The following is a 24,842-nucleotide window of genomic DNA, read 5'->3' as shown; positions in this document are numbered from 1 at the left end:
GAAATCGTCACCAACCCCGGTCTCAGCCCCCTTCACGGACCCCGGGGGACTCGAACCCTTTTCTTAGCCGCGTTCCACCGCAAACGAGTAAGTTTTCTGAGACTTTTTTATTGCTGCACCGTGCATGTGGTCGCTGCGGCCAGGAGGCGCGTTCAGCCGACAGCGCGCTTTTACGCTCAAAGTTCCCGAGAGGATCGTTTAAACCAGCAGGTTAATTTTAAACCAGCAGGTTGATTTTAAACCAGCAGGTTAATTTTATACCAGCTTTATCATTTAAAACTAGCAGGTTGATTTTAAACAATACTTTGTAATTGCAACCAGCTGGTTTAATATGAGCTTTTGATTGAAGAGAAACACTGAAGCAAATGATGCTCACACACACACTCACTCATTATAGAGATTTATGTCGTTGAGAGATATGTGTGTGTGTGTGTGTGTGTGCAGTACTATTAGGTTTGGTGCTGCTGTATATCATGTGTGTGTGTGTGTGTGTGTGTGTGTGTGAGTGTGTGAGTGAGTGTGTACATAACTGTTGGGTTTGATGCTGCTGTATATTGTGTGTGTATGAATGTGTGTGTGTGTGTGTGTATGTGTGTGTGTGTGTGAATGTGTGTGTGTAAGTGTGTGGATAATTGTGTGTGTGTGTGTATGTGTATGTGTGTGTGTGTATGAATGTGTGTGTGTGAGTGTGTGGATGAATGTGTGTGTGTGTGTGTGTGTACAGTACTGCTGGGTTTGGTGCTGTTGTATATCGTGAATGTGTGTGTGTGCGTGTGTGTATGAATGTGTGTGTGTAAGTGTGTGTTGTGTGTGTGTGTGTGTGTGTGTGTGTGTGTGTGTACAGTACTATTAGGTTTGGTGCTGCTGTATATCATGTGTGTGTGTGTGTGTGAGTGAGTGTGTACATAACTGTTGGGTTTGATGCTGCTGTATATTGTGTGTGTGTATGAATGTGTGTGTGTGTATGTGTATGTGTGTGTGTGTGTGTGTGTGTGTGTACAGTACTGCTGGGTTTGGTGCTGTTGTATATCGTGAATGTGTGTGTGTGCGTGTGTGTATGAATGTGTGTGTGTGTGTAAGTGTGTGTGTGTATGAATGTGTGTGTGTGTGTGTGTGGGTGAGTTACATTCATTAAGGTTTTTGGCGGTGAGTTTGTTGTGAGCTCGTTAGCTTAATGCTAATTGCTCAGCTGTTTGGCTCCGTGTAGGTGTTGCTTCCTTTTGGCTTTTACAGTTTTATTTTTTATTTCCAGCTGGTTTTTAACCTTCTGTTGTTACTAAAATCACTTTATTTTGGCTCCAGATTAAACGACTTAAAACAACTAATCACACAAAGCTAGCGTTTTTACTTTTAATTGTTTTCTCATGCTAACACACATAGTTATCCATACAGTACTAGCTTATTAACTGCAGACAAGCAGTTTAGGCTCCCTGTGGTCCATGTCTAACTGGACTGTGGTCACTACTGTCCTACAGCAGGACACTGACCCCAAACAAACCTCCAGTCCAGGTCAGAAGTACCTTTAAAACAATAACATGTAGGTTTGAAATCATGGAACGTCCAGCACAAAGTCTCCAGACATAAGAGAGTTCTGCTACAGTACTGATGTCTGATGAAGGCCTGACTCACAGTCAGTGCTCCAGTTCATCTCAGAGCTGTTCAGGAGGGTTGTGGTTGGGGCTTTGTGCTGGTCACTGGCTAATCAGGACCTGTGGCCACATACACTATACTGCCCAAAGTATTTTTTATATATGAATAATATTTTGAATAATAAAAATATTTATTTATATTTATTAAAAATGAAAATGTTATAATTAATAATAATAATAATTATAATAATAATTATATAATAAGATTATTATAATAACAGTAATAAATAAATAATTAACTAATAATAACAATAAAATCAACAACAACTAAAACAGCAATAATAATAATTACAATAAGTAATAATTAATAATCATTAATAATAATAAGATTACAATAATTATGCTAATAATTATTAATAAATAATAATAATAGTAAATAATAATTTATTCTTATTTAATATTAATAATAATAATATCAACAACAACTAAAACAGCAATAATAATAAAAACATGCTGGCTAGTATGCCTCTTAACTGGAACCTTTGGTATTGCAACTGGTGCCTTTTCTGGTTTGGTGCAGAAAGAAATGTTGTTACCTAAAGAGGTACTTTAGGTTCTGGAACTTGAAGTTTTGGTTCCATCTCAGAAAGGTTAATCACTACAGACTAAACAAACCGTGCTGTGGTACTAGAACTGGAATCTTTGCCGTGAAAACTGGAACCAATGGAACCTGAACCAGTAGATTAAGTTCCTGTCACACTGTGCAGTAGATACAGGTTTTAGGACGAGGTGTTGGCTTTTACTGGACGACAGTGAGGATTCATTTTACACCTTGTGGCAGGAACGAGGCGCCGCCCGTGGTGCCCGTGGCTCCTGGTGATGACCTGAAGCACTGAGGAGTTCAACAGTGATGGAGAGTTGAGTCTGTTACTCACACCGACACGACTTTAAGTTTTATTAAATTCTGAGAGACTGACGGGAAGGAGACGAGACTGTGAGGTGGAGAGACGGAGGAGACGCAGAAGGAGCAGATTAGCTTTGACACTGAGCTTCAGGGAGGTGACGCTAAGCCTCACGGTTCCGCCTCGTATTGGGCGTGATGTGGGTTATTGCACTCGAGTGACAACGGAGATGAGTCGAGAGACCGGGCTCGATACAAACCTGACTAGTGTCTCAGGTGTCGAAAGTATTTGGACGCTCGACCACGAGCTTGTTGGACGTCCTATTGAAAAAAACTATTTTAAGGGCCTGTAAGTAAGTAAGGATTAAGGTCCTCGCTCAGGGGCCCAACAGTGGCTGCTTGGTGTTGGGACTCGACCCGTGGACCTTCTGATCACTAGTGCAGCACTGAGCTCCCGCTGGCACATCAGTCGAGTTCCTATAGAGAGATTGGTACAGAGAGGGAGAGTCTGGACTCGGAGGGTCAGCGGTGGCGTCAGGACTTCAAAGCTTCGCCCCACGCTGAATTTAAAGGGGAATTTTAAATGAAAGGCGGATTAATATTTCACGCCCACATGAACTCGGCCCGCCGCTGCAGATCTGGTGCCGGGCGCTCAGGTTTCACCGCATCACCATATTTGTTTCATCTTTAAACTAAACTCTGCTACAGAGGCTCAGAGTGACAACAACAAACTGCAGTGTGTGTGTGTGTGTGTGTGTTTGTGTGTTTGTGTGTGTGCTTGTGTTTGATGGTTATTTTGATTTACTGGACCGTCTTTACCGTTCACTGCAACATTCTGCCCACAATCACTAAAACTGCAGCGTGAGCAGCTCGAAGGTTTATTTCATAATAATAATGATTAAAAATAAATAAATAAATAAATAATAATAATAATTTAAAAAATAATAATTAATGAAAAATATATTATAATAATAATATATAATATATATATACAGTATATTAAAAATATACACAATAATAGCATTAATAATAATAATAATAATAGCAATATATAAATAGTACTAATAATCATTATCATAATAACAATAAAAATAAATAATAATAATGATTAAAAATAAATAAATGCTACTAATAATAATTACAAATAAATAATAAAAATAAGGATTGCAACTAAATAAGTACTACTACTAATAATAATTTAAAAATGATTATTTTTAATTATATATATATATATATATATTCAAATATATAAAAAAATTATAGCATTATTAATAATAATGATTAAAAATAAATAAATACTACTAATAATAATTATTATCATTATAACAATAATATTAATAATAATAATAATAATAAATAATACTAATAATAATAATAATGAGTGACAATATTAATAATAATAAAAATAAACACTAATAATAATAATAAATAATAATAACAACAATAACAGTAATAATAACCTGTACAGTAAATTCTTTTTCACATATCCCAGGTTTTTTTGGAAGCTGGGGTCAGAGCGCAGGCTCAGCCATTGTACCGCACCCCCCAGAGTCAATAGGGTTAAGGGCCTTGCTCAGGGGCCCAACAGTGGCTGCATGGCAAAGCCAGGATTCAAGCAGCGATCCTGATCCCAGTACCGTTGTCCCCCATCGTTTTCTTTTTCTTTCTTTGCCCTGTACGAGCAGGTAAAATCCATGTTCATTACTCCTGCACGAGTGACCTTAAGAGCGCGTTCTGAAATCTATAAAGGCCTGAGACCCCCAGTCCATCCACCAGTTCCAGCCCTCCCATCAGGAACTGGTCAGACTGGGGTCGGTGGACTGGATCGTTGCTGTGAGACTTAATGATGCAGAGGGGCCGCACGGATGGGTGACCAAATATAATGGTCCCAGTGCTCAGTGTATACATACTCTACATTACGTGACACTCCAGAAGTTTGTAGACACCCGGGACCTGACGGCCTGGCTCAATATTATCTTTAATTGGGGTCAAGAGGTTCACTGGTCACTAAAGTTCCTCCACTCCAGGCCTTTATGTTGGTGCTTGAGATAAAAATCATCGCTCAGTTAAACCTGAAGTGGTGTCCATATACTTTTGGTCATATAGTGTAATATACTTACAGATACACGTGTACAGTACAATGAAATTCTATTTCTGTGTATCTCAGCTCGTTTGGAAGCTGGGGTCAGAGTGCAGGTTCAGCCCTGGAGCCGAGAGGGTTAAGGGCCTTGCTCAAGGGCCCGACAGTAGCTGCACGGCCGAGCCTGGATTTAAACCCACAGTTTTCTGATCGAGAGCTTAAAGCTGTACCCACTAGGCGGCTGGCATGATGTAAAAACGTGATTTTGATGCATGCTGAGTCGGCGTTTATTCCACTGACTGAATTCGTAACACAACTACTGACTAGAATGTCTGACGCCAAGTTTATGACGTACTGTAAGTATTTTGGACCCTTCATTACAGACGTTTATTGAGCGTGCATCTCTGCCTCCTCCATGCTGCAGTTTGCCCACATGACGAGATCTGCCCGCGCTTCTCATGCCCAACGTTCAGGATTAAAAAAACACACGCTACGCCGTTTTGCTTTCTTGTTTAGAGGCCGCGGCGAGAGCAGAAGCGCCTAAATTTAGCCACACATAACAAAGCGTTCACCCCCCCCAAAAAACATCTGACTTATTTCTCTCTGGCTCTGCACTGTTACACCGCGCAGCATCGTTGAAGGATGTGGTATCCACGGCAACACAGTACAGGTGGTACACCGGGCTGGGAGCAGGACCGTCAGATTAGCGTGTAAAGAAAACAGAGCTGCTGCGGAAATAAAGCGGCGCTAGTGCCAGTAAATTTACGGGGGGCGTCTAACCCACCTGTTAGCAAATACAGGCGGGAAGAGGGGCGCTCCAAATTCTAAATCAATAACGTAGAATTGAGCTGTTTGGCTAATTCATTCGTGTAGAATTTGGTTGCTGAGGTGAATCATGTGAGGTGAATCATTTGTGTAGAATTTGGATGCTGAGGTGAATCATTCGTGTAGAATTTGGATGCTGAGGTGAATCATTCGTGTAGAATTTGGATGCTGAGGTGAATCATTTGTGTAGAATTTGGTTGCTGAGGTGAATCATGTGAGGTGAATCATTTGTGTAGAATTTGGATGCTAAGGTGAATCATTCGTGTAGAATTTGGATGCTGAGGTGAATCATTTGTGTAGAATTTGGATGCTGAGGTGAATCATTCGTGTAGAATTTGGTTGCTGAGGTGAATCATTTGTTTAGAATTTGGATGCTAAAGTGAATCATTTGTGTAGAATTTGGTTGCTGAGGTGAATCATGTGAGGTGAATCATTTGTGTAGAATTTGGATGCTAAGGTGAATCATTCGTGTAGAATTTGGATGCTGAGGTGAATCATTCGTGTAGAATTTGGATGCTTAAGTGAATCACTTGTGTAGAATTTGGTTGCTGAGGTGAATCATTTGTTTAGAATTTGGATGCTAAAGTGAATCATTTGTGTAGAATTTGGATGCTGAGGTGAATCACTTGTGTAGAATTTGGTTACTAAAGTAAATAATTTGTGTAGAATTTGGTTGCTGAGGTGAATCATTTGTGCAGCTTCTGATTATAACTGAACACGATTTGAGCAATTGAGGGTTGCTCAGGGGTCCAACAGTGGCAGCTTGGTGGCGGTGGGCCTTGAACCAGCAACCTTTTGATTACTAGTCTAGTACCTGAACCACTGAGCTGATTGAATGCTAATTTTTGTCAGCGTCTGTACCGGTCCCCCCGCGGCGGTGCTTTCACAGATCCGCTCTGAGAGGTGCTGGGTACACGTTTCGGTGTAGAGGACGGGCGCGTGGGCGTCCCCTCGTTCCACCGGAGCAGCTCTACACCTTTCTCCCGCGGTGCTCTCCACCTCCCACTGCCTCGCCCTCCGACCCCATCAGCACGCTGACTCACGTCTCTCTCTCTCTATTTCTGTCTCTCTCTCTCACCCACTCTAACGCCGCTCCGCACCCCACCGCCGGCTCTCCATTCTGTTACAGGAAGTGACATAATAACACCGATTCAGCACAGTCCCGCACCGACGCCCGGGGACTCTCAGCCCCTCGTGGGAGTGCAGATGCTTGTTGTGTTTGGGTTCCTGAGGGCGCATATACGCACACATATGTATATATTTGTTTCTACACTCACTGTCCATTATATCAGCTCCACTTACCATATAGAAGCACTTTGTAGTTCTACAATTACTGACTGTAGTCCATCTGTTTTTCTGCATGCTTTGTTACCCCCCTTTAATGCTGTTTTTCAATAGTCAGGACCCCCACAGAGCAGGTATTATTTAGGTGGTGGATCATTCTCAGCACTGCAGTGACACTGACATGGTGGTGGTGTGTTAGTGTGTGTTGTGCTGGTATGAGTGGATCAGACACAGCAGCGCTGCTGGAGTTTTTTAACACCTCACTGTCACTGCTGGACTGAGAATAGTCCACCAACCAAAAATATCCAGCCAACAGCGCCCCGTGGGCAGCGTCCTGTGACCACTGATGAAGGTCTAGAAGATGAGCGACTCAAACAGCAGCAATAGATGAGCGATCGTCTCTGACTTTACATCTACAAGGTGGACCGACTAGGTAGGAGTGTCTAACAGTGGACAGTAAGTGGACACGGTATTTAAAAACTCCAGCAGTCCAGCACAACACACACTAACACACCACCACCATGTCAGTGTCACTGCAGTGCTGAGAATGATCCACCACCTAAATAATACCTGCTCTGTGGGGGTCCTGACCATTGAACAACAGCATGAAAGGGGGTAACAAAGCATGCAGAGAAACAGATGGACTACAGTCAGTAATTGTAGAACTACAAAGTGCTTCTATATGGTAAGTGGAGCTAATAAAATGGACAGTGAGTGTAGAAACAAGGAGGTGGTTTTAATGTTATGGCTGATCTGTGTGTATATATACAGTGTATCACAAAAGTGAGTACACCCCTCACATTTCTGCAGATATTTAAGTATATCTTTTCATGGGACAACACTGACAAAATGACACTTTGACACAATGAAAAGTAGTCTGTGTGCAGCTTATATAACAGTGTAAATTTATTCTTCCCTCAAAATAACTCAATATACAGCCATTAATGTCTAAACCACCGGCAACAAAAGTGAGTACACCCCTTAGTGAAAGTTCCTGAAGTGTCAATATTTTGTGTGGCCACCATTATTTCCCAGAACTGCCTTAACTCTCCTGGGCATGGAGTTTACCAGAGCTTCACAGGTTGCCACTGGAATGCTTTTCCACTCCTCCATGACGACATCACGGAGCTGGCGGATATTCGAGACTTTGCGCTCCTCCACCTTCCGCTTGAGGATGCCCCAAAGATGTTCTATTGGGTTTAGGTCTGGAGACATGCTTGGCCAGTCCATCACCTTTACCCTCAGCCTCTTCAATAAAGCAGTGGTCGTCTTAGAGGTGTGTTTGGGGTCATTATCATGCTGGAACACTGCCCTGCGACCCAGTTTCCGGAGGGAGGGGATCATGCTCTGCTTCAGTATTTCACAGTACATATCGGAGTTCATGTGTCCCTCAATGAAATGTAACTCCCCAACACCTGCTGCACTCATGCAGCCCCAGACCATGGCATTCCCACCACCATGCTTGACTGTAGGCATGACACACTTATCTTTGTACTCCTCACCTGATTGCCGCCACACATGCTTGAGACCATCTGAACCAAATAAATTAATCTTGGTCTCATCAGACCATAGGACATGGTTCCAGTAATCCATGTCCTTTGTTGACATGTCTTCAGCAAACTGTTTGCGGGCTTTTTTGTGTAGAGACTTCAGAAGAGGCTTCCTTCTGGGGTGATAGCCATGCAGACCAATTTGATGTAGTGTGCGGCGTATGGTCTGAGCACTGACAGGCTGACCCCCCACCTTTTCAATCTCTGCAGCAATGCTGACAGCACTCCTGCGCCTATCTTTCAAAGACAGCAGTTGGATGTGATGCTGAGCACGTGCACTCAGCTTCTTTGGACAACCAACGCGAGGTCTGTTTTGAGTGGACCCTGCTCTTTTAAAACGCTGGATGATCTTGGCCACTGTGCTGCAGCTCAGTTTCAGGGTGTTGGCAATCTTCTTGTAGCCTTGGCCATCTTCATGTAGCACAACAATTCGTCTTTTAAGATCCTCAGAGAGTTATTTGCCATGAGGTGCCATGTTGGAACTTTCAGTGACCAGTATGAGAGAGTTTGAGAGCTGTACTACTAAATTGAACACACCTGCTCCCTATGCACACCTGAGACCTAGTAACACTAACAAATCACATGACATTTTGGAGGGAAAATGACAAGCAGTGCTCAATTTGGACATTTAGGGGTGTAGTCTCTTAGGGGTGTACTCACTTTTGTTGCCGGCTGTTTAGACATTAATGGCTGTATATTGAGTTATTTTGAGGGAAGAATAAATTTACACTGTTATATAAGCTGCACACAGACTACTTTTCATTGTGTCAAAGTGTCATTTTGTCAGTGTTGTCCCATGAAAAGATATACTTAAATATCTGCAGAAATGTGAGGGGTGTACTCACTTTTGTGATACACTGTATATATATATATTGATAGCATTGATAATATATTTTATACAGATTTTGTATTAAGTGTTTTAGCTTCAGCTTCGTTTATCTTCTGATTTTTATCTCTTATTATGCAGAACAGTTTCCTAATTGATTCTGTTCCAGATAAAAAATAAAACCTCGTTATAAGTGCTCATTAATTAGCGCTATTTAAGCCTCAGGATGTGAAGGTTAGAATCGTGGCAGCGCTCAGAAGTTACCGCTGAGATGATGGAGCGGTTTGGCTCGGCGTGTTTCTCTTGCTGGCACCGAGGTGGCAGGACGAGCCAGCGCTGTACATCAGAGCCCGAGCCAGTCTCCAGAATTTAAGACCCGGACTGACTGAGTGTGAGCGCTAATGCGTTTGGAAGCCACGTCCAATCTAATTACAGCGGCACCCCGCTCCGTTACCCATAAACCCCGGCACTTCCAGACAGAGGGCTTGGTTTACTGTGGAGTACAGAGACGCTGAGAGGGGTTTAGTTTGAGAGTCAAATCAAACAAATCAAAGGAAATTTTATACAATAATGGCTCGGAAATGGAAAATCTGATTCTTAAAGAGTCCAGAAGGTCCAGGATGTTCTTCTACTGGTTCTCACGCTGAGACCATTTCTATAAACCATCCACTTACAGAATCACTGGTGTAGTTTTACTACCTGTTACCTAAAAAACCGCATAAAAACATTAGAAATAGATGGATGAATAGATTGATGGATGGATGATGGATGGATAGATGGATGGATGGATGGATGGATGGATAGATAGATGGATGGATGATGGATAGATGGATGGATGGATGGATGGATGATGGATAGATGGATGGATAGATGATGGATGGATGGATGGAGGGATAGATGATGGATGGATGGATGGATGGAGGGATAGATGATGGATGGATAGATGGATGATGAATGGATGGATGATGGTGGATGATGATGGATGGATGGATGATGGTGGATGATGATGGATGATGATGGATGGATGGATGGATGGTGGATGATGATGGATGGATGGATGGATGGATGATGGATAGATGAATGGATAGATGATGGATGGATGATGGTGGATGGATAGATGAATGTATTGATGGATGGATGATGGATGGATAGATGAATGTATGGATTGATGTGTGGAGAAAGCAATACTTATACTTACATTAAACCAGCTAGTTAGCAGCTACTTACATTAAACCAGCTAGTTAGCTACTGACATGTAACGCCTACAGCTAGCATAACTGCAACCTTAAAGAAGACACGACCAATAACCCCACTGCAACTTCCTTGCCGCTTGGACCACACCCGCGCTGGTCGAGGAGAGCTGTGGACTATCTCATGCCCCTTTCAGCGTGTGTGCACCTTACAGGCTTTCACAGAGAGCCGTATGGCGTACAGAGGGTCACGCTCTGCCCTCTGTGAAGGTGCCTTGAGCGGACAGCAGAGGTCGCACTTCTGCGTCGCCAGTGAAACCCAGACGAACAGTTGGTCGATAGCACGGCTGGAGATTTGAACTTGAGACCACAGTGGTGGGATTTTGGCCGTTTATTGTGTATATTTGTGTTTTTTTAATTTAAAGTTTAAATTTTATTACGGAAACCCTGAAAATTTAGCAACATAAAAACCAGGATCTTAAAAACAAGGTATTTTTTTTATTTCTATTTTCTGCTGCCACCATCCAACCAGCAGGAACGCTGAGCTTTGCTTTGTATCGGCCTCCCCCCCTCCGCTTCAAAGTGACCGCGTTCACGGTGGATCATTTACCTCACGCCGCCCGCCGCCACCTCAGAGCGTTACGTGTTATTAAAATAACGCCGTGCTGTTCCGTGTCCTGTAATGCACGCGTGTCACGTCGCGTTAGCATCAGACAACGCTTTTAATTCTGCGCTAACGATGATTCCTCTTCAGCTACGGCGGTTCACACGTTCGGTTCGGGGCTCTGTAGTCTGGCGTGCAGGATGAGGGGCTGTGAAAAACATCTCACGGCACCCGCGAAGAAATAAACGTTTATATATAGCAGCGGACGGGTGGCGCGTCTCCCGCTAATAAATCAACCAGAGTTTAGGGCAAAAATATATGAAGTTTGTGAAGGAATAACAGGGTGGCACAGTGGGCACAGGAGCCAGTGTGTAACCTCACAAGTCGGGGTTCAGACTTTCAAATCCAGATATCAAAAATTTTAAAAACAGTTCAAGACCGCCACCCCATTGGCACCTTACAGTTGGTGGTAAAGGTTTGGGCAAGCAGGCTTCTGCTGCTGCTGGGTATCTGCTGCTCTAGAGCCCAATGGTTGTGTGATTTACACCACTCAGGCCTGTAATGGAACCTTACAGTTGGTGGTAGAGGTTTGGGAAGGCAGTGTTTTTAGTGGTATCTGCCAAACAAGAAGCAGAAGCTTTTTTTATGCTGCTCCAGGGCCCAATGGTGGAGTGCTTTACACCACTTTAGCCAGTAGTGGCACCTTACAGTTGGCAGTAGAGTTTTTTTCTGGTATCCGCCAAACTAAACAAGGAGCAGAACCTTTTTTATTTACTTTTGAGAATGAGTATCTGCAGCTCCAGAGCCCAATGGTAATGTGCTTTACACCACTCAGGCCAGTAATGGCACCTTACAGTTGGTGGGAGAAGTTTGGGCAAGCAGTGTTTTTTGTGGTATCCGCCAAACAAGAAGTAAAAGCTTTATGCTGTTCCAGAGCCCAATGATGATGTGCTTTACACCACTTTAGCCAGCAATGGCACCTTACAGTTGGCGGTAGAGGTTTTTTCTGGTATCCAAACCAAATAAGAAGCAGAACCTTTTTTTTTGGGGTGCTCCAGAGCCCAGTGGTGGTGTGCTTTATACCATTGAAGTCAGTAATAACGTCATGGCATTGAGAATTGATCTCAGTGAGATCTCAGACTGGTGTGAGGTGGCTCGGCATGTAAGACGAGCGTTTTAACCATGAACAGATGATTGTAGATGCTTCGGCGCTCGGCCGGCTGAGCTGTTGTTGCTACGTGACAACAACAAAACTATCGTATCATGGCAGATATTTTAATAAGTGATTTGTTAGAAAGCTGGCATCCTGTGACGGCGGCATGGTGGAGATTGGTGCAGATTTTCCGGTTGTACGCTTGGTTCGGTAGCAACAAGTGTGACAAAAATAATTGAATCTCTCGCTTCCTCCTCCCCGAGGAACTGCAGTGCGTCCACATACTTCTGACCATACGGTGTGTTTATTAGAATGTGGTGATTTGAAACCCGTCCAGATCCCACGTGTCGGTTCAGATCTTCAGAGTTTTTATTAATGATTTTATTCTGGTTTGCTGTAAATCGGAGCTGTTTGTGCCGGATGATCAGAACTGACGATCCTGAAGCTCTTACAGACGAGCTGAATCCGGTTCTGCGTCTCTGCAGGTGATTCGAGCTGCGGGTCACTCAGAGGAAAATAAATAAATAAATGGAGACAAAAAAGCAGCTCAAGGCCTCCGGTGAAAAAGCAGAAGTGCAGGTGAACGCCTCCGCGCTAGTTCTGCTGGCTAACCTCTGACTCACGTTAGTTCTCAAACTTTCTGCTTTTCAGAGCCTCTGAACATCCATCGCCGCCCGGCTCTGCGCTCCGGAGGATCAATCTGAGGATGTTATTTAATAAAAACCATATTTATTCGGCTGTCGTTCGGCTTCGTGAGCTACGAGGTTTTATTAGGGGTCGTTAGCGTCTGCGAATTCGATCCAGTTAGCCATTAATGCTCTTCAGAACGTCAGCGACTGCGTGTGCTATTGATTTTCTCTTTAAAGGGCTTCGACTGGGTTGGAAAAGGAATGAATTTCTGTTTGTGTTTTTTTTTTTTATACTTATAAAATAAAGAGCTGAATTTGATGCACAGCGACCAGCTCTCGTCATAAATTACAGCTAGTACGGGCTAACTAGCATCCTTCTAGTGCTGAGCTTTACGTTTCACCCCAAAAACTGTTAATTTAAACCAAAGATCTATAGAATTAAATGTTGTTAGTATGTTTTAATGCTAAAACAATCACATTTATCGACGTGCATGATGATTTTCTAGAGGTAAAATGCCACACCGCATCCCATAAAACTACGTTGAGCAAATCTGTGAAGAAGTGATTACAGATGCCGCTCAGGTGGCGCAGAGGTAAAAACACACGCTGGAACCAGAGCTGGGATCTCGAATACATCGTATCAAATCTCAGCTCTGCCTACCGGCTAAGGCTGAGCGGCCACATGAACAACGATTGTCCTGTAGTTCATATATGGGCGGAACTAAGCCGGATGGGGTCTCTCTCTCATGACTGGTGCAATTACGACTGCTGGCTGATTGATGGCGCCTGCACAGAGATGAGAAAAGAGTGCTGTCAGGGTGTGTCTCTCCGTACACAACGCTGAGCTGCACTGCACTCGTCAAAGTGTAGGTGATAAGATGCATACGGCTGCTGCCCACGTGTCGGAGGGGGCGTGGGTTAGCTTCGTTCTCCTCAATCAGAGCAGGGATCGGCTGAAAGTAGGACATGTGGGCATCTCCAAACCCCCTTGTGATTCAAACGCTCGCCCAAATGCCACCACAGGAGTGAAACTGAATAAATTAACGAGTGAATGAATCTGCGGTCGGTGTCGCTGGATTAGCGCAGTATTTTAAATAAAAGCACTTTTTTGTGTCAGTTAAAGACGTTCCTTTCGTAGCCGGACCCCCCCGAGCGTCGTTCATCTTTGCGGTCGGTCGTTTGTCCTTCAGCTCTGTGCTCGAGTCAGCAGCCCGACGGCGTCTTCCGTTAGCGCTCTCGCCTTGCTAAGACTTAGCGCCGGTGTAATTTATCCCCCGCCGAAGCTTCAGATCTTTCACCAGGTGCCACTTTTATCGGGCGCAGTAAAAACGCCGAGCTGAGACAGCAGAAGCGGCGACGTGAAGATGATGAGACGCGAGTGCCGGGTTTAAATCTCTCAAACGCTGAGCAGATCGGCCTGATCCCGGGCGTGTTAAAGCGCTGTTATGGTGAAGTACGGCTGGGTTTAGTGATTACAGGTGAAGGTGTGAAGGAATCAATCAGACGAGAGTTTAATCATGTAAAAAATATACAGTGGAACTTCAGCATACGTAGGGACTTCTACGGCATAAATCAGCATAAAAAATATAATTATTATTATAGTTAATATTAATGTACTGTATTATATAAATCATAATAATAATTATAAAATATAAAAATAATAACAATTATTATTATTAATATTTTAGTTTGTATTATATATTATATAAATAATAATAATTATTATAAAATATAGAAATAACAATAATTATTATTACTATTATTATAGTATTGCATTAAATTTAATATTAATATATTATATTATTATATCATAACAAAAATGTATAATAATAATACTACAAATAATAAGTATAATTATTACTATTATAATTATTATTGCTGTTATTATGATAGTTAATATTATATATAAGTATTATAATTAATTTATTATTTCTATTAATGTTATTGTTGTTAATATTATTTTTATCACTAATTTTTTTATATTAGGGTTATTACATTTTTTTTTCATTATTATAGTTAATATTATTATTAGATTTTATTTACTTATTATTTATTGTTATTATTATGGTTTTTATTATTATTTATTATTAATTAATTAAAGTTTTTTACATTTACTTACTTATTTATTTACTTATTTATTTATTTAATTACTTATTTACTTACTTATTTTCTTATTTATTGACTTACTTACATATTTATTTACTTATTTATTTATTTACTTACTTATTTTCTTATTTATTTACTTACTTACATATTTATTTATTTACTTACTTATTTATTTATTTACTTATTTATTAATTTTTGCATTTATCCCCTTTTTCCTCCCATTCTGGTCGTATTCCTGTACCTGATTGTTGAGAGTTTCACCTCCTCTGTAGCAGACCTCCCTCCACTCCTGGCTTGGGACCTGCACTGCGAGCGAACTGCCAAAGGTGTTTCAGTCAGATTTACTGAATTGAGGAGACCTGATGGAGGTCCGTGAGTTTTGAACTTCATGTGAACACGGAGCTGCGATCCGTCCTGCGCTCAAGCATGAGGTTCGAACCCGCTGCTCCGAATCCTCCTGACACGTGAATGACTGATGAACAGATCTGACAGCCAGACCCAACACAGGGAGAGAGCACAGACTGAGGGTGGGAGGTTCAAACGTTTCCACAGAGCACCGTGTGTGTGTGTGTGTGTGTGTGTGTGTGTGTGTGTGTGGAGGTAGAACAACACATCCACACACACACACACGGATCAGAGTTTGATTAGGTTGGGGAGTGACGTGTTGGATATCTGCAGCCCGGTGAGACCCTCAGACCCTCAGATCATCTATAATGGAGGACGATCTTACAAAAACTATTCTCAGACGGTTTTCCTTCACTTTTGCTTCCTTTATTCTGGTCTAGAATTGATCCACAGTTTTGGAGAAGCTTTTCTGGTTTTATTCTTCTCCAGTTTGAAGTCAAAGTCTGAAGGTGACAAAATAAATAAATTAAATTACTAACTAATCAAAAACAAATAATAATTAAAATAATTAAATAATTAAAATAAATTAAAATATTAAAATAAATTAAATTACTACATAATCAAAAATAATAATAACAAAATAATTAAATAAATAAAATAATTACAAATAAATGTAATAACTAAATAATAAAAATAAATAATAAAATAAAATTAAATAATTACAATAAATTAAAATAAATTTAATTACTAAATAATAAAAATAAATAATAAAAAAAGAATTTAATTATTGAAATAAATTAAAATATTACAATAAATTAAATTACTAAATAATAAAAAAAATAAAATAATAATAATTAAAGAATTAAAAATATTAAAATAAAAAAATAAATGATAAATAAACATAAATCACATTTATAATATAATAAACAATATAATAAATATAGATTTATAATATACGTAATAAAGATTCTGATAAAGACATGAAGAAAAGCTCGGATTAAAGAACAGAACACAGAGCCTTGACCTCAGCCTCACTGAACGGCTTTGGAACAAACCTGAACATCCACTGACGCCAGCCATACAAATTCTCTTTTTCCTGAGTGGGCACAAATTCCCATACACAGGCATAATAAATAAACTTTCTTTTGCTGAAATAGAACGTCTTTATCTGTCATATATACAGAAACATGTGTACAGTACAATTAAATCCTTTCTTCGCTTATCCCAGTTTGTTTGGAAGCTGTGGTCAGAGCGCAGGGTCGAGAGGGTTAAACAAAATACAACACAGATACAGCATTGAAACACTGTACACGTACTCTCAGCAGTATAAAGTATTTATGTGCAGTAATTATTAAGAGAAACGTTTGCTGTTCCTGGGTCGTTATATCAGCTCATTAAGCCACATTAAGCTTTTTCCTTATAATAATAACGGGTTTAAATGGGAAGATTAAGCCTGTAGTAAAACTGATTACAGTATTTTCCTTTTGGACCACAGGTTGGTCATCTCAGCACTAGAGAGTTTATTTATATTTATGATCAGTAATAATTGAGTACTTTGCTGTTCCCGGGTCGTTAAGCGTTTTCGACTCTCCACATCAGTGGCGCGTCGTCGTCGTTTATATCGATCGCTCTGCCGTGATCGCTCCTCCGTATCGATCAGTGGGTAGCACCGTCGCCTCACAGCAAGAAGGTCCTGGGTATCATTCCTAGGTCGAGCTTTCCGGGTCCTTTCTGTGTGGACTTTGCATGTTCTCCCCGTGTCTGTGTGGGTTTCCTCCGGGAGCTCCGGTTTCCTCCCACAGTCCAAAGACTAAATTGTCCATGACTGTGTTTGATGTTAAATTTAACGTGATGACTCTTGTGTAACAAGTAACTACTGATTCTGTCATGAATGTAAGCAACGTGTGTAAAATATGACGTTAAAATCCTAATAAATAAATAAAAACCTGTCGACACTCCGGCACTGCTACCGTTTTTAAGCGATCATTTGTCAATGGATTCGGCCTGCAGGGTTCTGATCGCTGTAGCATTGTGCTTTATTCTGATCCGTCTCTTTTATTTATTTATTTATTTATTTATTTATTTATTTATTTATTCGGGTTTCTGGATGCCTTTATGTAACATCACTCATACAGTGCGTTTATTTCATTCCAACCAGTATGAAAAAGTCACAGACGGAGAGCTCAGAGCAGCACCGAGCTCATAAATGCATTAGAAGCTCAAAACCTGGTTTACTAAAAATAATTCAGTGATTTTTACTGATGCGCTCAGGTAACATTTTAGCTCCTGCCTCTGATTTCTGCCTGAACATCAACACGACTGTTGTTCTGTTGTGTGTTTTCTCTCTCTGCAGGGGCGCCATGCCGTTCGGCTGTTTAACACTCGGAGAGAAGAAGGACTACAGCAGTCCCACCGATATCAGCGACAGATACGACCTCGGACAGATCGTTAAATCGTAAGCGCCGCAATATCCAGTATAAACTTTATATTAACCTGATTATAGTTAGGGTAATGAGATCAGCACACGCTGCAGATTCTCTAAGATCCAAAAATGATGAGAACGCTCACAGTTCTTTAATTAATTGATATAATTATTCAAATGTATTTTTATGTACAGGGAGGAGTTCTGCGAGATCTTTCGGGCCAAGGACCGAACCACGTCCAAAATGTTCACCTGCAAAAAGTTCATGAAGAAAGACGGGAGGAAAGTGAGAAAGGCCGCCAAAAACGAGATTTTTATCCTGAAAATGTAAGAACTATCATACTGTTACAGACAGACAGACAGACAGAGAGAAGGAAAGAAAGGAAGAAAGAAAGAAAGACAGATAGACAGAAGGAAAGAAAGACAGACAGACAGAAATAAAGAAAGATGGACAGACAGACAGAGAGAAAAAAGAAAGACAGACAGACAGAAAGAAAGAAGAAAGAAAGACAGACAGAAAGACAGACAGACAGGAAGAAAAAAGAAAGACAGACAGACAGACAGACAGACAGAAAGAAAGAACTAAAGGATTATGGGTAATAAATGTGATGATGTTTGTAGGGTGAAGCATCCCAACATTCTCCAGCTGGTGGACGTTTATGAGACGAGGAAGGAATATTTCCTCTTCCTGGAGCTGTGAGTGAATAAATGATTTTATTGGGACTCTTTACCCTGTAAATGGGGTGTAATGACGCCCCTGGTGTAGGTAGATGTTTACATTTGGTTATACTGTAATTACATGATACTTTAACAGGTATTTTATGTTGATTAGGAACCAAACGTGTTATATTAATGACCTGATGATAAATGAGATAAATATTTCATGTTATTTTTGTAGATATATATAATATAAATGCGGCTCTAATCTGATTACTCTGCAGCGCTACAGGCCGCGAGGTGTTCGACTGGATTTTGGATCAGGGCTACTACTCAGAGAAAGACACCAGTAACGTGGTCCGGCAGGTCCTGGAAGCGGTGGCCTACCTGCACTCCCTCAACATTGTGCACCGCAACCTCAAGGTAAACAGCGCGGAACAGCAGGCAACACTGAACCAATAAAGAACATCTGTACACTTTGTTTTTACTGGTGTTCGTTTCAGCTGGAGAATCTGGTTTATTACAACCGACTGAAACATTCCAAAATAGTCATCAGCGACTTTCACCTGGCCAAGCTCGAGAACGGACTCATTAAGGAGCCTTGTGGGACTCCGGAATATCTGGGTAAGAGGCGCTACAGCTGATTTTACATCATTTTTACAGCTGATTGAATCGTATGAACTATTTTGGATCCTGAGCTGAACGTCTGGCTCATGATGAGCGTTTAAATTCACTCAGGACGTCCAAGAAGCTGACGCTCAGGCGTCCGTACACTTTTGGAAGTGTAACGTATATTAAAATAAGAATCATTAAAAGCGTGAGTCTGTCTCTGTGTGTTGTAGCTCCGGAGGTGGTTGGACGGCAGAGATACGGGCGGCCGGTGGATTGCTGGGCTCTGGGCGTGATCATGTACATCCTGTGAGTCCATCAGTCACACGTCCGTTCTGTCTTTATAATGCGCTCACTCACCGCACCACCCACACACGTCTGACCTCACTTCCTGTCCCCATGCTCTCAGACTCTCTGGGAATCCTCCGTTCTACGAAGAAGCCGACGACGACGATTACGAAAACCATGACAAGAACCTGTTCCGTAAAATCCTGGCAGGAGATTATGAGTTCGATTCCCCGTACTGGGACGAGATCTCAGACTCAGGTGATTCAGAGTCAATCAGAACTGAACTCGGTACAGAGACAACAGACAGAAAGACAGACAGACAGAAAGAACAGTAAGAAAGAACAGACAGACAGTAAGAAAGAACAGACAGACAGAAAGAAAGAAATAACAGTAAGAAAGAAATAACAGACAGACAGTAAGAAAGAAAGGACAGACAGACAAAAAGAAAGAACAGTAAGAAAGAAAGAACAGACAGAGAGACAGAAAGAAAGAAAGAACAGTAAGAAAGAAAGAACAGACAGACAGAAAAAAAGAACAGAAAGAAAGAACACAGACAGACAGAAAGAACAGACAAAAAGAACAGAAAGAAGAACAGTAAGACAGAAAGAAATAAAGAAAGAACAGACAGACAGACAGACAGTAAGAAAGAAAGAAAGAAAGAAAGAAAGAACGAACAGAGAGTAAGACAGAAAGAAAGAAAGAACAGACAGACAGACAGTAAGACAGACAAAAAGAAAGAAAGAACAGACAGACAGACAGACAGTAAGACAGAAAGAAAGAAAGAACAGACAGAAAGGACAGACAGACAGTAAGACAGAAAGACAGAACAGACAGATGTAATGTGACATTTGGTCTCGGTTCTTGTACTGGTTCGGTATGATTGGGATGTTGTGGTTGCTATAGTAACCCAAGCAGATGATGTCAGTGATCTTTAACATGTTCTCTCTGGTATGAACGTTATATTGTGCTTTTATCTTTTGAAGCGAAGAGTCTGGTGTCGCATCTGATGGAGGTGGATCAGGATCAGAGACTCACGGCGCAGGAAGCCATTAACCACGACTGGTACTGAAACTGCTGGGATTTCAGCACATGTTCTGCTGAGGTTTTGGGAAGTGGATATGTCTGAAGTTCTGTTTGATTTGACAGGATCTCTGGAAACGCTGCTTCAGATAAGAACATTAAAGAGAACGTGTGCGCGCAGATGGAGAAGAACTTCGCTAAAGCTAAATGGAAGGTAAATGAATGGAGACCTGATTAACCTGGGATGTCGATGACATTGTGATGTTGTTGTTGTTAATGCGTTTAATGACCCTGGTTTGGGTTCTGTCAGGCTCTTCACCACCTAATAAAACACTGGGTCCGGGGCAGAATCCACCCTTGATGGGGGCATCAGTTAGGGTTGCCACCCATGTCTGATAAAGAACCTGGACCCTGTCGTATATGGAACCAGTTTTGTGTGGCCAGAACTGGGCGACCAAACGGACCGACCAAAAGAAAAAAGGCAGACAGACAGACAGACAAACAGACAGACAGAAGGAAAGAAAGAAAGAAAAGGAAAGACAGACAGACAGAAAGAAAGGAAAGAAAGGAAAGACAGAAGAGAGACTGACTGACCAAAAGAAAAAAAAGGCAGACAGACAGACAATAAAAGACAGACAGAAAGATAGACAGACAGACAAAGACAGACAGACAGAAATATAGAAAATAAGAAAGACAGACAAACAAAGACAGACAGAAAGAAATAGAAGAAATAAACAGATAAGAATGAAAAAAGAAGCAGACTAAAAGAAACAAACATATAAAATCCCAGCGTTAAATATTAGAACCTGAACACTGAAGGTCGTCCTGATTCCTCTCGCTTGTTTCCTCAGAAAGCCGTTCGAGTGACGACCATCATGAAGCGCCTGAGATTACCAGAGCACCAGCAGTCCGCCGGCCCCGGCCCCGCCCCGAACCCTGCAGGAGAGGCGCAGGAGAACCCCCCGGCTCCACCTGAGGCGTCGTCACCCGCAGACCCCGCAGCCCCGGCGCCCCCTGCTGGTCCGGCGCCCGCTACCGCAGAGGCTACGGGAGGAGCGCAGGGCGTGGCCGCTCCCTCACCGCAGTGTAACGGTGAATCCCCCGCGGCGGCGGCCGGCTCACCGAGCTCAGACGAACAGAACGGTTAAACGTTTCTTCTCTCCTCCTTCCTTCTCCTCTTTATTTTCCCGCGTTTAAACCCCTGAGCTCTGTACATTAGCTGCTAGCATGTTCTCCCTGAACCTGCTCTCCTCTCACGCTAACGTTAGCAGCTCCAGCGCACCGTCCCGCCGAGTCTCGTCACCGTCCTGAGCCGACCAACCTCAAGAACTCACACCGCACTGCACAGCAGATGATCACGGATTCATGGTTCGAGTTCAGAAGCCGTACGGCAGCACCGCGGTTTTCATCATCTTTTTTTTTTATTTTAGCTTTAGTGTGTTTTTATTCTAATTTATTTATGAGCATTTGTAAAGGAGCTTGTTTTTTTATTAATATATTTTGGTATCAAATAGATTTTAGTTAAATAATTTTAACTCTAAACATTTAAATAATTTAAACATCTAAATAATTTTAATTTAATTTAAACATCTAAACAATTTTAATTTAATTATAATTTAAACATCTAAATAATTTTAATTTAATTATAAACCAGTTAAAATTAAACTAATAAATCTAATTAAAATAAGGATCTGCTCAGTGTAAATAAATAATAATTCATTACTATTTTTAGATCATTTTAGAAGCAATATTTACATGGTTTTTGTTGTAGTTTTATTAATTTTTTATATTATCATTCTTACTAATATTATTATTATTATTGTTAATAATTAATTTTAGATAATTTTTGTAGACACAACTGATTAATCCATACAGATTAACACACCATGCGGCCAAAAGTATTCGGACGCCTGACCATCAGCTTGTTGGACGTCCTATTAAAAAACAAACAATATTAAAACAGAGCGACCCTCTATGTGATCATTTCAGCTAGAACGTATGTCGGTGTATGGGAATTTGTGCACGTTTAGTCAAAAAGATGACCGCATATGGTCACCCAGGTGGGGCAGGGACATTCCTCTAGCACACCAGGGCTGAGATTCTGAATGTCAGGTTTGCTACCAGTGGGCTGGGCGTCATCTGGCGGGCACAATTGGCAGACAGACAGACAGAAAGACAGACAGACAGAAAGGAAGAAAAAAAAAAAAAAAAACAGACAGACAGACAAAAAAAGGAAGAAAGAAAGACAGACAGACAGGCAGTGTATGGGTGAACAGGTGGGGCAGGGACATTTCTCCAGCACACCAGTAGGCTGGGCGCCATCTAGCGGGCACAGTTGGCAGACAGAACAAAATTGGCCATAAGTCTGCTGGGTGGGAAAATGACCGTTGTAATAAAAAGTGGGCGGGGTCTTCAAACACTGTGTAAGGACCCTGGTTAGCAGATTGAGGCGCCTCGTGTGCGAATCCGCCAAGGCGCGGCGAATACGAAGGGGTCGAGGGGCGTGGAACAGGCAAATATACCCTCCTCTAACACAACCGGGACCCTCAGCAGCGGAAAAAGGGAGAAAATGCAGAAATCAATAGAAAAAATAGACAACAGTGTTTGTACAGATGGGCGCTGATCGATCAGTTGATGTTCTGGTTCGTCCCAGAGCTGTTGAATGGAGATGAGGTCGGGGCTCTGTGCAGCTTTTTTCATGCTGGAACAGAAAAGGTCCTTCCCTACACTTGCTGCAAATCAGTTCCTTTATATAATGGATTTATTAAACCTTTTAGTGACTGTCGTGGCTGAAGCACAAATTCAATAATTAGAAGAGGCGTCCCAATACTTTTGTCCGTATCAGAATGATTTTATGGTCAGTAATAAACTTCACAGAAAGGAATCTGGACGGAAGTGGTACGACTTCGTGCTCAGGAAAGCATGACGGGACCCGAAAACCTCCTGTAAATACGAACCTCAGCGAACGTAGCCGACGAGCAGCGCGCGTTTAAATAAAAACGCTGTCTCATGAAGATGTCTGAGTCCCGGCCTCACGCTGTTGCGTCGTTTTCGTTGTATTTAAAGGTCGATTAAAGATTTGTCACATTTATACGACACGTATTCGCTTCGTCACCTATTTAGCTCGAACCTGCATGGTCACCGCGGCGTTTGTAAAAACGAACATTTTCCAGTTTTATACGTTATGTGCGACTTTCACTGATGCTAAATGTTAGCTGTAGAATAATATAATGTAAGTGCGTGTTGAGCTAATGACGTTTCATACCTTTAGCTACTATGCATTAGAGTTTAACGCGACGGTTCGTGTTCATTACACCTAACGCGATGTCAGACGAACAACTGTGTTCATTATTCACAACAATAACCTTTATTATCAATTATTCACCAAATATATCAATTATATTTATTTATTGTTTTGTTTTACCTGGAACAGCAGCTTCTGAGTTTATTTTCCTTCTATATACAGGCTGCAGAATCCAAATAAAAACTAATAATATTCATGATCATTATTATTATGAACAAATAATAAGTATCGCTGACATTTAGCTTATGAACATAAATATATATCAATAATTTATGTACTTTATTGTATGTTTTAGTTCATATATTTTCCATTAATGTGTCACAGGCACGGTCATGCTGGTGAGGACCTTCCCTAAACTGTTGCTGTAAAGTTGGAAGCGTTTGATGTCTGTTATATAGCGACTGCCGTGGCTGAAACGCATTAGTTTAGATTCAGACGGGGCGTCCCTGTACTTCTGTCCGTATGGCTTAACCGCCGGATGTTTAGCGCTCACTTGGCCTCAGCGGCATGAACCAGAGCAATAGTTTTAACGATACTGCGATACTGTGAGGCGCGTTCATGGTGTTCCCTCGTACGCTGACGTCCAACCGGTACCTTCTCTGTTCGAAACAACGTGAATGTGCTGGTGCTTCAATGTGGCTGTGTTTTAATAACACTGATACACACACTGTGGGCCACTGGAGTCCTTAAATCTTTAACTCTGGATGTGTGGAACCATGGGAATACAGAACCATGAGAACATAGAACCATGAGAACATAGAACCATGAGAACACAGAACCATGGGAATACAGAACCATGAGAACATAGAACCACAGGAAAATAGAACCATGGGAATACAGAATCATAAGAACATAGAACCATGAGAACATAGAACTATCAAAAGATGAAACCACAGGACAATAGAACCACAAAAAACCAGAACTATTGGAACGTAGAACTGATCCACGGGACAACAGAAAACTGAGAACATACTGCAGAACCATTGTGACACAGGACAGATGTTCTTCAGTCGGTTTGAACCACATGGCTTTATGTTCTCTGACGTCAATGAGTTCTGGCCGTCCAACAACCTGTCGTGGTTTGTCCCCCCTCAGACCGGGTGGGTGGGTACCACGGATGCCTGTGACACCTCTTGCTGTTTCAGTCGTGGATGTAGACGTGGTCAACATCACTGCTGCGGTTTATTTTGGGCTTCTGTAGTAGCTACAAGTAAAAAACCATGCTAATGTAGTAGCTGAGCGGTGTTAGGGTGGAGGATACATAGCTGATGTTTCTGAAGAAGCCGCTGATGGGAATATTTATGGGTTTATTGGAGAATTATGTTTGTGTTTTCATCTGGTTTTCATGTATTTAAAAGGGAAAAAGGGAATTTTATTGTTTATTTTATTATTTATTGATTTATTATTTGTTTTTTGAATAACTGTACAGTCACTATAATAGATTTTGGAACTGTTCCTTT

At 41.5% G+C, this 24,842-nt stretch overlaps 1 protein-coding gene across 1 annotated transcript; it reads left to right on the top strand.

Annotated features, from left to right (window-relative positions):
- camkvb (CaM kinase-like vesicle-associated b) lies at positions 1-21,536 on the top strand. Its single transcript, XM_062987055.1, has 11 exons — positions 1-87; positions 17,436-17,537; positions 17,700-17,831; positions 18,126-18,200; positions 18,446-18,584; positions 18,665-18,785; positions 19,004-19,079; positions 19,180-19,316; positions 20,042-20,120; positions 20,205-20,292; positions 20,930-21,536. Exons 2-11 carry the CDS (start codon positions 17,443-17,445, stop codon positions 21,224-21,226), a joined length of 1,239 nt encoding a protein of 412 aa, XP_062843125.1. The 5' UTR covers positions 1-87; positions 17,436-17,442; the 3' UTR covers positions 21,227-21,536.
- Positions 21,537-24,842: the final 3,306 nt, after the last annotated feature.

Source organism: Trichomycterus rosablanca, chromosome 24, assembly GCF_030014385.1.
Source record: "Trichomycterus rosablanca isolate fTriRos1 chromosome 24, fTriRos1.hap1, whole genome shotgun sequence".
Classification (NCBI taxonomy): domain Eukaryota; kingdom Metazoa; phylum Chordata; class Actinopteri; order Siluriformes; family Trichomycteridae; genus Trichomycterus; species Trichomycterus rosablanca.
The sequence above is the reverse complement of the archived record's forward strand: the minus strand, read 5'-3'. Positions and strand labels throughout refer to the sequence as shown.